We start from the raw sequence: 14406 nt of genomic DNA on the forward strand, positions 1-14406 counted from the left end.
ACTGTTCAAGGTATAGTATTTGTATTTAAATACAAAATTTGTAGTTATGATGTGTAACAGAATTTTTCAGTAGTTATGATAAAAAAATAAATACAATTCCTTTGTACTTGTTATTTTAGTATATATTTTTCCTAATATTCTCACTTTGTTTGCAGGATTGTGTCGCTGCTTGTGCCGGTGACAAGCCGGGCCAGGCTCCGTAACAGTTGGATTAGCCCCCTCCACCTGGCAGCTGAACACAACAGACACACTGTGGCAGCTGTGCTCCTCAAAACAGGTGCAGATGTAAACGCCACACTGGGCCACAGTCACGCCATCCAATATGCTGATCGCCGTGCAACAGCCCTCTACTTCGCTGTCGCCAACGGCAGCACCGAAACAGCAGAGGTGTTACTGAACGCCAGCGCTAGTTTAACCCTGGACCCAGTCAGTCCACTGCTGATGGCTATACATCGGGGCTGTGCCAGAACCGTGTCTTTGCTGCTGGAGAGAGAGGCCGATGTCAATGCCAGAATCCCATCTTATGCTACCACATTCCCTGCTGTCATTGCACTTTGCATGAACAATTTGACTCTACTTAAATGTCTCCTGGACAATGGTTGCAATGCCTTCTCCTGCTTTACCTGTACATATGGCAGTGCCCCTCACCCAGTTTCAGGAGCATCCCAAACAAGAATTGTTGGCAGCAATGGATATGTTTCACAGAATGACAGTATGCCTCCTTTAAACTTCAGTGAGCCATCAGAAAAGGCAACACAGGTGTGGAAAATAAGCTAAATCAGTGTCTGACTTTTCAAAATAACTGAATGTTCTTCATAAGTAATTGAGCTTTTTCTTGATTTCTGATCTTCCTCAGTTCTGTGAATGGATCTCAACACCAGTTATGTGTAAATGGGCTGGACCAATCATAGACTTGCTGCTGGAGCACGTCGGTCATGTTCAGCTGTGCAGCAAGCTCATTGAACTATTGGACAGCCGAGAAGAATGGCTTGCTGTTAAGAGGAAGTCATGTAAGTTTCAGACAAAATCTTATCGCTCACTAACATCCTTATACTTCTCTTTATACGAACACATCTCTTTCATTCTGCCTTTCAGTTTCCCGTGCTTGCATACAACACATGTCCTCAAATAAACAAGTGACAATCCCATTTGTCTTTGTGTTTATGTCTGGTTTACAGTGTCACCTTGTCCACTGCTGCACCTTTGCAGATTAAGGATTCGGAGTCAGCTGAGGACAGACAGACTGAAATCTCTTTCAGTCTTACCTCTGCCAGGCAGACTGATCAGATACTTAAGCCTGGCTGACTGACTGATGAGCTTTAAGCAATATATTTCAGAGGTGTGACTAAATATGTTTTTGGAGGTCTTTTTTTAGTTGTGTCTGATATCCTGAGTCTGTAAATGGCCCTGTCAGAGCGGGTCTCTATGCATAAATGATCTATTTATAACATATGTCATGTGACAATACAGTTTTTTGATCTGTCATTTAAAATGTTTTTTTCCTCACAGAAACCTTCAGTGAAAGTAAAAATGATATAAAGCCCAACGAATTTCTTGAGGGATGTTGAATCGTTTATTTAAAAATAAAAGGCATTGCTTCAGATCTGCCCATCACCCATTACTTCAACAAAGAGAAAGATCTATGCCCCACATTCTGTTCTCGCTGTTGAAAGAGGAAACTAAAACAGGATGCGTTCATTCATTTGCATGACTTTTGGTACTTAAAAAAGAACTGCCATTCTCTGTGGAAACCTAAAGTTAAAGACCTTTTAATTTACTGTCAGTGTTTAAATACTTGGTGGCATCAGAATGGAAAAAGTGAGACGAAGTTATTCTGCAAGTGCAATTTAGTCCTTTAGATTTCAACAATAAAAATAGATGAAGCATTTCAGTAAGTGCTTGAGAAAGTGTTTCATGTTCAAATACCGAAAGAGGAAGAAGCTGTGTAGAACACAAAATGAAAATAATTAGTCCTATTTACATTTTTGAATGAGATGGGTTCATTAGCAGAGTAATTAAATGAATCCAAACACACTGAAGATTGGTGACTGGACGGTGGGTTTGGTCGGTATTGGTTTAACCACAACGTGTGTGTGAATTTTCTGTCCAAATGAATGCTCAGGTCTTCCTGTCTCAGTCCCTGCTGCTTTGCTCCACAGTCCCAGTGGCGGATGGGGGACAACAATGTGACTGTGGAGGACCTGGTGTCCGTGGTACTGGAAGGGGCAGCAGCTGCATACGCTCACACAGTGATGAGAGGTCAGGTCCAATTTCAACGTCTCTTTGTCTGCAAAGATGCGCCGACTGGGCGCAGATAGCGTGACCTTTGTATCTTCATCGTAACTCCTTTTCCTCTTTTCATTTTCACCACCCTCAGATGTGCCCCCCGGACTCTTTTTAAATCCTAAATATGAGTTCTCTCTCTCAGTTTGGGTCAACTTGGGTTCCTCCCAAAACGAGGCTGGTAGTTGGCGTTTCCTCATGGGCAGCTGCTCCACTGCGCTGCCCATGTTCTCCACATCTTGTGCATCTGAATGGGCCTTTTCTGCGACCTTCACACTGTGTTGAACAGTCCCCATTGGTTTGGTGCATCCGTACTCTGCAGACCTGTGTGTGTGGCATCTTGGTACTCTGGAGTACTTCTGAGAGAAGCGCTTTAGCTGTTTCTGCAAATATTTCCTGTGATCCACAGAGCGTCTGCATGGAGCTGATTTGTCCAGTGCGGCCTTGATGTCACTGGATGCCAAATTGACAAAATTCAGCAAGGTTTTGACCTCGCTATCTGCCATTTTTGCCACAACTTTAAACAAATCAGTCCATGTTAGAACTCGCAGTCCATCATCGAGATCTAAAGAGAAACAAGAAAAAACATTTAAGCGCGCTGTTAACTTCTGTAGAAAGCCTAAATTGAATGTGATCTCTCTCACTGCGTATTTTCTTCAGAATGATAACCCTTTACTCACCACTGCTGGATGAATCCAAACCCTCTCGAAGCCAGAATAAAAGCGCAGAACTGTCCTCACGCTGCAGCAGGAGCACACAAGTTGGATAAATATAAACTCCTTGTAGATATGGTGCTCTGCTTGAACCAATCAGCGACCCCCGGCCCCCTCAAAATGCACCCCAATCAGCTTCCAAGCGCCCTGGTATCGAATTCTTCACCATTGCAAATTGTTGTCATGGAGATATGGAAAAAGCCACTGAGGGGATACGATATTTCTCCTACGGTCATTCCTGAGCGTTGGCCAAACGTCCCCTAAAATCCGGAATATGCGTGAATAAAAAATGAGTATAAATTCTGAAATATTAAGGCATTCTAACTTTTTGCACGGGATGTTAAAATTGAGTTTTTTTAATATAGGTACTCCCATACCCTCCCCAAGAGTGATGTCAGCTGTAGGATTTGGTGAGGGGGGGATCTAAAGAGTGCATAACCATGGAAAGGGGCTTGAACGCTCAAGAATCTTGTCTTTCTGTTTGCCCCCTCAATCGAGCGACACAAAGGCTGAATTACTCATTCAAACCTCGCGGGACAAAGGGAAAGGAGCTGGATAGCACTCCTGCATTTGTAGTCAAACATTTAGAGACTTAAATCGAGTCGTCATGAAGGAGAAAGAGTCGCACAAAGCCCATAGAATTGCCATCAGCAAACATTTTCCTCTGTCATATTATGGGGTCTCCATGGCTCCCTCTGGCCCGCGGACAATAGCACAAGTTTGCACACTCGAATACTGTCACCCTGCCAACGGTAACAAGGGCCCAAAACAGGACAATCCTGAGAGAAAGTATGGGCTCCGCGGGGAAGGTTGCAATAGAGGAGGAAAAGGGGACTTGTGAAATGCTAATTGAGCTTCATCCCCTCATTGAAGTGGAAAACGAGTACCTATCGTTTCATTGAACCGCAGCAGCGATGGAATGAGATGTGAGGAAACGGTTTGTATGCTAGCACCTCGTGCTTGTGTACGGTGCTGCCCTCAGAGCTATACACACTGAGTCACTTCTGCACCAGAACACAGAAAAATATATATGCATATATAAAATCTCAGGCCCACAGACTATTTATTTGGAGAGTGAAGCATAGGCTTCATGATTGGTCGCCTCATTCCCTCAGTTTGTCTGAGAGCCCTGCAGGTGTATATATGCTTTTAAGGCAGAGTATCCCTCTTGTTCTGGACAGGCAATGGGATCCTATTGTCCTCCTCTCCTCTTCTTCTTCTCTTCACCTCTTTGTTGAGCTGAAAAGGCCAATTAACAATGGGGCTCCGCTTCCCCTGGCCTGTCACCCCACTCCTGTGCTTTTGAAGTGAAGGAGAATGAGAAAGAGGAAGCGCAGTGGCGTCCACAAAACCACAGTCTTTGTGCCAGGACAGGTGGATGGGAGGTTTGTTGATCATTTCAGATATTTGATGGGTTGTGCTGATCTTTCATTCAACCAACCAATGCTTTCACTTGTCCATCTATAGCGGGTCATACAGCCTGCATCTTCAGTCCTCCTAACACAAATATATTCATACTAACAGACAAGTTAAAGTCTCACTGCTGCATATGTGCATCACGGACAAGCACCTACAGTGACTTGCATATCTTTGGTGCACATGCAAACTATTCAGAAGAGGTTGCAGCCAGGAAGTGTTTGGAGTCTTCAGTTATCCATTTATTGGAAATCCTACACAGCAGTAATGCAACACAAATGTGACTCTGTGTCTGTGATACTTTCATTAGTGGAACTTTCTATGGTATCTGTGAGCAAGATACAAAAAAAAGGATTAAAACAGATAAAAGGAAATACAAACATGAAGCTAAAGCCCAAATCAAATGAAATAACACCAATCTAACACACCGGGGTTTAGAGAGCCATAAAGATAACAATTCTGTATAACAAGCCAAAGAAAAGTGGGAGTAAAACAAAAATGTTGTGTTAGGAAACAAATTGTATCCTTATAAAAATTTACTGGCTATCTGCAAAAAAAAGCAGTAACAAGGGTGCTGTTACGTATGTGTGGATAAATCTAAGGAAAACATGGACAACAAGACAGTAGTGGAATGTCTGACTCCCATGCTTTGCACCAGTTTTTCCCTATAGTAAAATTATTACAATAAAAACTGCCAGAAAGCAATATGCAATAAATCAAAAACTTACATTATACTTTGTTTAATGCCATGGGCCAGTGTACATATGTGTGCTTTAATATATGCAAAAAAAAAAAAAAAACAGCACTTCAGCTCAGTTTCCTCATAATCTTGAAAAAGAAGTGTCTATTTTTCTAGTTATTTCCCTGTGTATAGGAAAACGTTCCAGGACTACTGTCTGAAGGATAAACTAGAAGAAATCATATTAACACACATTACAGTGCATTTCTATGCAACACATTCATGTTTCATGTTTCCAGACTTCCCCACTAGATGGCAGTCTACCTCCACTGTGATACAGCCCGGCTGGACTGTGACAATAAAGGAAAAACAGATAGTAAACACATAAGCAGCTGAGTTAATGCTCACTGAACATTAATATATCTTTAATGACAGAGAGTTTTAAAATCATTTTAGTTGATAGCAATAATATTTTTGGGCTTTATTTGTTTGCAGGGATGCAGATTAGGTAGCTATAGGCAAGACTACTAACAATGAAAGGCCACAGTCATTTTCTTAAGAGCTCTCCTTATCTGGGTTTAAAAGGGATGTGATGTCTGCTATGGCAGATTGCTGGTTGCTGGATGGAGGTGAGACAGCAGGAAGGAACCAGGAGGATGCAGTTCTTGTCTCTTGTCAGATAATCAATAGGGAGACAGACTGAAGGGGAGAATGGATGAGCTAAAACCCTGGACACAGTGTATGCAAAAACCAGGCTTCTTGTATACTTCAAAACTCTGCATTGTACTGTATATGCAAATGCAGATGAACAGCAGCTGTGGTTTTTCCACTCGAAAAGTCATCCACAGCTCTTGTGCATGAGCTCACCCCATTACGGGCTGTAAAGAGCTTTTTGATAGGCGAGAGATGTGATAAACACTCAGCTGCAACAAAAGGCTGTAGGGCTACATTCTGAATCCACCAGTCTTAATCCAAAGTTGTTTAAATGGTCGGCTTGGACGTCTTAAACCACAAGCAATACTCTCAAGCAAAAGACAAGTCATATGGGGCCAACAAATGATTGTGGATTTATGAAACATGAATAAGCAATGAAAATGATATGCAGGCTTTGCAGCATGTTTGTGTACTGAGCAGAGGAACTGTCCTGCAAAACAGACACCTGGCAATCAGCCATAGCCCTGCTGAAGTGCCTTAGAGTTGTTTCCTTACTGCATTGATGGCACTGATGCTCCTTAAAAAGATCCCTGTAGATATTACAGGAGGTGAAATTACTCAAGACATGTAGTGTGTTCAGAACTGATTAAGATGTGCATTGCTTGCTCAGTGAATAAGCGAATCATCTGGTCTAGAAAATAGTCAGAAATGCCCATCACATGTCATGAAATGTACTGTTTTGTCCAACCAACAGTTTTACAGTGATATAAATCAGTGGAAAAAACAACAAACCCTCACAATTTAGAGACATGGAATTTGCTATTTCTTGCATTTTTCTTGTAAAACCATGTAGATCATCTCTGTGGATCAACTAATAGTTTCAGCTTTAAAATTGTGATTAAATCACCCACTGTTATCACTATACTAGTTAGACTTTTATAAATGTGATTATATCAAACAATGTGGTGGTGCCAACTAAAAATTTAATACAAATAATACAGATTCAAATACTGAGTCTTCCATGTTCGCTAAGCTTCGCCTGTAGTTATTAATGCCACCAACACAAAGGCTAAGGTTATACTCCCACTGTTCGTCAACTATTTTGGTAAATCCCAATAAACTGTGAATGTCACGTTGGCTCTCTAATCATTTCATAACTGCCTAGTGAAGACCACCAATAATATTATGCAGCTCTGCTCTTTGAAGCCACCCAAATACACTCTGGCCTAAAGCATCACCTCTTATAACCTATATGGATTTGCTGCGGAGCACTACCAGTAAATGCCAGGTTACATCAGTATTGTTTTATCTCAGCCTACTTCGGGACATTGGAGTGTTCTAGTACAGCACACAAACACGAGTAATGTTTTCAGTTGGTAGGCGTCTTGCACTCTCTCTCCCTCTCTTCCTCCACTTGACTTTAATTCGGTCTAGTACGCGTCATCCTCCAGGACTCGCCTCCACGCATTATTGTGGGCTATACTTTCTGCCTGAAATACTATAAAATCCAACGCAAACAAAAACAAAACAAACAAATCACAGCTGACATTACTCACTCCCCCAGTAAGCACATCCCTTTCCCCTTGTGCTTCTTTGGAGGGGACTTTGTGAAGAAGCGGAGGATGAATCTGTTTGAGCACACGCTGTCAGGATGAGCTGATGTGCGCGCTGCATCAAGTGCGCGGTGGTGATGCTCCGGTATAAAACAGCCCGTTGTATTTTGGCACACAGGGGGGATGCATCAGTTTAACCCTCGGCTCTGCCCTCCGAACTCGCCCGTACAGTATTCAGTCTAGATAAGTTGAGAGGATGTGTGATCGTATTGCGAGGAATCCTGCCGCACGATATTGCTGAGGATCTCTCTCTCTGTTCGCTTTCTCTTCAACTTCGATGGCTTGAGTGGCCCGTTGGTACTCATGCTCGCAGCCGAGGAGGGATGTAAGGCACCGGGCTATCTACAGCCCTCACACTGCACCGAGTAGCGGCGTGATTCCGGTCGCTATTTGAGTGCCAATACGCAAAAAAACTACTTTTGAGATGTGAGTTATCGAGATTTGTTACTCGTTTGACCGGGTCGACTGTCCTATGCTATCGACAACGGGATATCAAGAGGAAAATGATTGTGGCATAAACTATTTCTGGAGACGCCTGTCACAGATATCGCCGCTGAACTGGACAGGGTGGATGGTTATTTCCCAAACAGTTCAAGCCTATGTATACTGCATTCATTTGTTGGAAACGCTGCCTAGTATTTTCGAGAACAGCGCAAGAGGAATGCTGGTCCAAGATTTAATGCCATTCACTTTAGGTTTTTGGCCTTTTTTCTTCAGTCATTGCCTTCTCTCACTGTTTTTACTCTCATGTCAGGTAAGGATCATGCTGATGCGCTCCTCTTGTCAGTTTACACTAATGTAACTGGAGTTCGATTTACTGATGATAAGAGCTGTGGAACTGGTTCGCTTCTTTTAAGTAACTTAAGGTGCTCATTTTGTGACTTGTGTTTAGGAAATACTGACAGGCAGGCATGTGTAGAGTTTCCAGTCAGGCATGAGAAATGTACAAAGCTACGCACAAGTACACACACACACACACACACACACACACACACACAGCGCTCTTGTAGTGGAATAATGGAGTCGCCAGCTGTGTTTTTATAACAATAGCTATCCGGTTATCTCACCAGGATCCCTCAGCAGGCATATGTTAGTGATGAGTATTCTAACCTCTGCCCTGAGCTGCTGCCTACAGATAGTGTTGAACTGATGTTCACACATACGCAGTGTTGCCAGGGTTCACATGTAATGTGATCTGCTTGAGTTTCCAAATCCGCCCACGCACACTCCTTGGGGCAGCCTGCTGCCCACTCTGTTGGTGGGTGGTTTCTTGCGGTGATCGGGCTGCAGCCATAAACGTGATACTATTCTGTATGTACAACACAGCAGCCCAGATGACAACAACACTTGAGCTGTGATATGAAAAGAATGCAGAGAGGATATCCACAGTACCACTAACTAAAAGGCCGCTGAGTGCTCAGGCATCTCCATTTGTGCTGCACAGTGTTGTGCTAATGGTATTTGAGAGTAATGCACTGAAGGACAGAGCAATCTCGCTGTTCCCCTCTCACACACCATAAGGGAGAACTCCAGAGGTCATGCTCACGAACTGTGGCGGAGAAAGTTAGTGAACAGTGCCAGCCTGCATGCCACTGTAGAAGATACCCTCCTCTTCCTCCGCCGCCACCACCACCGCCTCCTCCACGGCTACTGGGCACGACAGGTAAGATTCACACTCACACTCCCCAGGTTTCACACTCATCTCGCTCCAAGTCTGTCTCACTCTGTCTGCTCGCACCCCACAGCTGGATATTATTCCTACCCAGGCACAAGTGTTAAGCTACTGACTAGTCTGAAGAAACTATTTTGACGTGAAGTGTTTCCTTTAAAGCACAGAGGAAAAATGTGCCATCGACCACTTGAGAGTGGTGTAGGAGTGCCCATGCACGGGTGCAGTTTTGCACGTGCGTCTGCACGCACGACAGAGCCAGCAGGGTGCTGACAGTTGAACACAGGACTAATTTATGCTGGGTCTGACCTTGGGGAGTACCCAGCTGCTTGTGAAGTCCAAGCCTGCTGTGCTGCCAAACTCAGTGGTTCAGTGATAGGGTTTCCCCTGGAGGACTCCTGATTAAAACACAGATGAGTTCATTAAATTAGCTTTAATTTGATAGAGATAAGAAGCCGATGAAGCCACCCAATGGTTCCAGCTTTGTTTTGAAGTTTAGCTGGCGGCAGCAAGGTTGTGTGTGTGTGTGTGTGTGTTACTGCTTCTACACAACAACCCTGTAAATCTGCATGGACCAAGTGCCTGTTGCTGCAGTTTTCCTTCAATGCGCCCTCATTTGTCTCACTCTGAGATAGCAAATCCCTCCACAGATATGCAAACATGTTCCACTAGCCTGCCTGCTGAAAGTTGATATGATTTGTATGTCATTTCAAGCACCTTAATGAACAGTGCACTGAAATATGGGGCAGGGCGTTGGTGATGATGCAGCCTTTCTGAGCTATTACCGTGATTCTGTATAATCGCTCACCCTCAGCCCTTAACGTTATGAGTAGGGAGCAGTACTTAATCATCAAAATCTCAACAGACAGCAGTGGAAAGGTTTTAATCAATCAGTTCCAATGATTTTGTTTCTGTCTGGTTAATTTACACGGACCTTCTTTTTTCCCCTGACTCACCATGTGCGCCACCTATGAATAGAGTCATAGACCCTTCTGTGATTGTTGTCAAGGTCACTGCATAAATGCTGCCAGGACCATCTGACTGTAAGCCACAGTGGCGGTTTGAATACCCAGTCACAGCAAACACATGAGTGGAACTCTGATCTCTGCAGCCACAGCATTTGCTGCCTCCATAAACCACAGTGTGTCATGATAAACATGATGAGCAGGCCAATTTTTTATTCCTTTTTTAACTTTACCCAAATGTTTGCAGTGGGTTGACACACCATGAATAATTCACTTATACGGAATTTTTATTCTCAGTTTTTAATTTAATCTATACGGGTACATAATTATCTTGTTATTCCTCCAGGAGCTCAATTTGCAGGGCGGTTTGAGATGAAATTTTCCTGCAAACTGTCATCTTTAAAAATGCAGTGAATATGCATAAAAACTGGGACAATGACTGAGATGTTATTTATCTGCTAAAAATATAAAAAGAATGATAATAATAAGGAATTGGCATTGTAAGTAAGCATCTGTGTGCTAAAACTGGTTTCTGAAGTCCCTTCAAAGGAGTGTGCTGTATCACAATAAAGTAGATCCTTACCACCGACTGAATTAAAGCCCACAGCCACCGATAAAAGGCAGGATTAAAATGAAAGTTTGCCTGAGAGGAGCTTTTAAATTCATAGTGACTTATGATGTGATGTACTGTAGCAGGTAGAACTGTGCCTTGTTCTACTTGTGGAGTAGAAATGTGCTGTGTTGTGAAATAGTCTACAGCCATTACAAAGGAATATTTGTTGCTAAGGTGTAAACCCTTCCTCTCATTCATAACAAAATAATACCACATGCAGGAGTTTGTTATTCTATATACAGTGCAGTATGTTGTGTGAAACTGGAACAAACCCAAACTCATAGATGGATATAGAACTGAACTGATTTATAGATGGCAGGAGAGTACCAGAGACATTTTACTGATGCACATAAAGTTATGCAACCTTCCTGGTGAGTGGTCTTACTCCACACATCTAATGGAGAAACAGCAGGAGATTTCTGCAGCAGTAATTTGTGTGGACAACAGTGCTGGTGTAAGGGAGGCTGACGAGGCCTTTAATGATTCATGGTGTCGGGCTGGATATCTTTGAACACTGAACCCAAGACCTACAGCGCAGGCGAGGACACAGCTACCTCTCAACTCAGAGAGCAGGGAAGGAAATCACCTTGATGCTGCTCTGTTATCATGTTGTATAATCCAGTGACTAAGACTTTAATAACAAAACTCACATCGCTGTTATGGAGGGAGAAAGCACCGTAATAATAGTAAATGTGTTTGGATCTATTTTGTTTGATACATTCCATTTATTCTCTTCTTCTGTATCCACATCTCACATGCCCCCTCTTCCCTCTCTTTCTCAGGGCCACAACCCATGGTGCCCTTGTTGAGGCCCTGGTGGATGGAGATGGACATTATAGTGCTTGCAACGGTGGGCTGTGCCTCAGTTGTCTTCCTCCTCTCAGCCATCATTATCTGTTACAAGGCCATCAAGAGGTTGGATGTCACTTTTCTATTTTCTGTTCTGTTCTTGTATATTCCAGTTAGATCGCACCGTGCCAAGCAGGTTACTCACAATATCATGTGTAAATTGACCCATGGAAGAGAGACTGGGCTGTCTCTTCTAGCTGTGTGTCAGAGTGACACAGGAGGCTACGATGGCCCTGTCATCGCCCTGCTGGGTCACACTGAGGGCAGAGGTTTGATAATGGATTGGGTTGTAAATATCATTACACTGAGCATCCTGTAGTGTGAATTAATTTCCTGAGGCGCATGATGACCCAACTAAACAATGCTGTGTAAATTTTAATTCACATAATTGTCTAAAGCTTCATCGAATGGGAGCTGGACTAAGTGAAAGCAAGAGGCGAGCAGAGAAATCCCAAGACACTGCTGTTCCCCATTTGGCTTATTAGAGATTTAAATGGTTTTAATCTGCAGCACAACCCATACTCAGTTCACACCTGCACACACGCCCACGTCTACATCATGTAAATCACTGCACATGCACAGAGGCATGTGTGCACACATCCATAAACACATGTCATCTTTACGTACATGTGTACATCATCTTGGCATGTTTATACACTGTAAAATACCCATGCAATAACAGCTATGTGTGTGTGCTAAATTAGGGAGCTTATTAATGTGTACTTAATAGATTTAGTATCATATTTATGGGACTACATTAAGCCTGCATGCCAGATATGGCTCTCCTCAGCAGAACTCTATTTCTCCTTTCTTTAAAGAACAAATAGGCAAAGTCAGGCGGTGGAAGTAATGGGTGGTTGGCTCAGGAATTCATTATGGCAATTCTGCAGCCCCATGTGTAGCCAAGGGGCACCTTTTTAATGCAGCAGTGGTAGCAAAGTGTTGTTGCAATACAGAATCTAGCCCCAAAGTCAAGTCATTATTTATGAATTAATTTGCGCAGTCATTCAGTCACAGGCCACATATTTTATACATGCAAACGGGTCGTGTCCTGGAGCTCTGCAGACTTTGTACCACACCAACCTGCCCGTCACTCCGCATGAGAAGGAATAAATGCACAGGTCCAGCCAGACTGGCCTCATCAGACATTCATTAGTCACCAGCCAATGGGAGAACAGTCCAGGAAAAAATATGATTCATTTAACCTTTGTCATGGATGCGCTAATCATCTGTCTGAGAGGAAGGCTGAGGAAACAGCACGGTAAAAAGCACAGGTTAAATGCTGTCTACCAAAGCAAGAAAAAGGCAGCAATTGAGCAGCTTAGTCAATAACAATGTGAGAGAGGGTTTTTCAGTGATAAAAAACACTGCCAGTTATATATAGCCCTTCCAGCCCCTCAGTTCTCCGGGCTTTCCCAATGAAGATCAGCTGGCTGAGGGCCAAGCATAGACAGTAGAGGAGCTAGCTCTGCGGGTCCCAGCACTCTTGGCTGTTTGTTATGCTTTAAAATCTCTGTCTGCCAGTCATCTGTCAGAAGCCAAAGGAGCTGGAAAAAAGAAACCACTTCATACAATTCTTTCCACAGCACCAGGGAGGCTGGTGTGTGCAAGCATAGCGAAGAGGATTCAGACACATGCTGCGTTTCAGTGTTGCTGTGCCATCCAAAGACATGATGCTGCAGTCCAGGCTCTCAGCCATCATCCAAAACAAACACAACTGAAAGCAACTGACTAATGAAGCTAGATGCTTTCCCAATCACTTACCGCTTTGGGGGGCTTGTCCAGAACGATAATACGTCACAGCTGGTCCGGTCCAAGGGGAACACATTATATACAAAATGCTCAACCAGAGATACAATAAAACGGCAAAATGCTTTAAAAGGCAATATTCATTGATACGTTATTAACACCATTTTCGGTCTGTTTTGTAATACTGTTTCTTTGATCTGTATCATGTTACTGTAAACTCCAAATGGCTGGAGTAATTGTAAACAGCTTAACACATGTCCCAATTTTGCCATGATCCATTCTCTAAACTTCAAACAGGAATGTGTGCTGTGATTGCACAGCTTTGATATGAAATATTCATCTAACCTGTGAAGTGTTGTGTTGCCACCTGCCATGTGTCAACAGCATGGCATCTATTATTGAAGGCCTGGGTTGAGGTCGGTTTGAGGCCCCAGTGCTCTGCCCTGTGTGGTGGTCCGGAGCAACATGGTCAGTGTGAGTGGAGATTACATCCTGGGAGAAACAAACAGGGTGGAAGTATTTTCCAGCAGCCTGTAGATCTCCAGTGTCAAGTAATATTTTATACTATGACAGATGAAATACTGATCTGTTAAAAATATAAAACAATTTAACCATTGGTGAGTTGCAAGGACGTTGTATAACATTAAATGCAGAACCTGCCATGTCAAATAAAAATGTATTTTGCGTAATGGATATTCATAATCATCTTGGTTATACATGATGCTCCAAAATAATAACTCAAATATTATTATTAAACTTGAGATTATACAATGCCAAAGAAAAGCTCAGCGTGCATTGTTAGCAGTTAGTGTTATTTATATGACTTTATTTTTATTAATATGGTTGTAACAAATTATAACAGGAGCTTTTAGCCATGTTTTTTTATCTTAAGTTAGCATGTTAGCATACCAACCTTTGCTAATTCTCGTAACTATTGCTGTGTTCACGTGATGTCATTCAAACCACAGAGCAGCCAAATGGGAAAAACCACTTACTTCAACCTCTGACTTGCAGAAAGCAGGAATTTCTGATCACTATATCTCTCACTTAGCAGAAAGGATTGCGGAACTGTCATCATTAGTGGTGTGAAAATGGCTTCAAAACAGTCATCACCAGCATCCATCCATCCATCCATCCATTTTCCTCCACTTATCCGGGACCGGGTCGCGGGGGCAGCAGTCTAAGCAAAGATGCCCAGACCTC

The 14406-nt window shown here is 43.0% G+C and overlaps 3 protein-coding genes across 10 annotated transcripts in view; 2 read left to right on the forward strand and 1 right to left on the reverse strand.

Moving 5' to 3' along the window:
- Window positions 1-1869, forward strand: part of LOC109955032 (ankyrin repeat and SOCS box protein 2-like) — a 7669-nt gene extending 5800 nt beyond the window's left edge. For all 5 annotated transcript variants that reach the window (XM_020590805.1, XM_020590803.1, XM_020590802.1 and 2 more), the window contains 3 exons: window positions 156-759; window positions 857-1010; window positions 1179-1869. In XM_020590805.1, the coding sequence (XP_020446461.1) occupies window positions 156-759; window positions 857-1010; window positions 1179-1309 (889 nt within the window). In that variant the 3' untranslated portion in view covers window positions 1310-1869. The remainder of the gene's footprint in view (window positions 1-155; window positions 760-856; window positions 1011-1178) is intronic.
- prima1 (proline rich membrane anchor 1) overlaps window positions 1269-14406 on the forward strand; it is an 18425-nt gene continuing 5287 nt past the window's right edge. For 2 of the 4 annotated variants that reach the window (XM_020590811.1, XM_020590812.1), the window contains exons 1-3: window positions 7006-8112; window positions 8880-9021; window positions 11388-11520. In XM_020590811.1, coding sequence (XP_020446467.1) covers window positions 7831-8112; window positions 8880-9021; window positions 11388-11520 — 557 coding nt within the window. In that variant the 5' untranslated portion in view covers window positions 7006-7830. Of the gene's footprint in view, window positions 1340-7005; window positions 8113-8879; window positions 9022-11387; window positions 11521-14406 lie in introns of those variants that run through there. The other 2 variants (XM_020590814.1, XM_020590810.1) reach the window with 2 other exon arrangements.
- Window positions 1346-3070, reverse strand: LOC109955034 (protein FAM181A). The gene is made up of 2 exons (XM_020590808.1): window positions 2964-3070; window positions 1346-2848 (listed from the first exon to the last, which is right to left on the reverse strand). The coding sequence occupies exon 2, from the start codon at window positions 2787-2789 to the stop codon at window positions 2016-2018; it is 774 nt and encodes a 257-aa protein (XP_020446464.1). The 5' UTR covers window positions 2790-2848; window positions 2964-3070; the 3' UTR covers window positions 1346-2015.

Source organism: Monopterus albus, unplaced genomic scaffold, assembly GCF_001952655.1.
Source record: "Monopterus albus unplaced genomic scaffold, M_albus_1.0 scaffold13.1, whole genome shotgun sequence".
NCBI lineage: Eukaryota > Metazoa > Chordata > Actinopteri > Synbranchiformes > Synbranchidae > Monopterus > Monopterus albus.

Bases quoted from the DNA above. Each gene is read 5' to 3' on its own strand.
- LOC109955034 (XM_020590808.1), bottom strand. From the start codon at position 2,789: ATGGCAGATAGCGAGGTCAAAACCTTGCTGAATTTTGTCAATTTGGCA.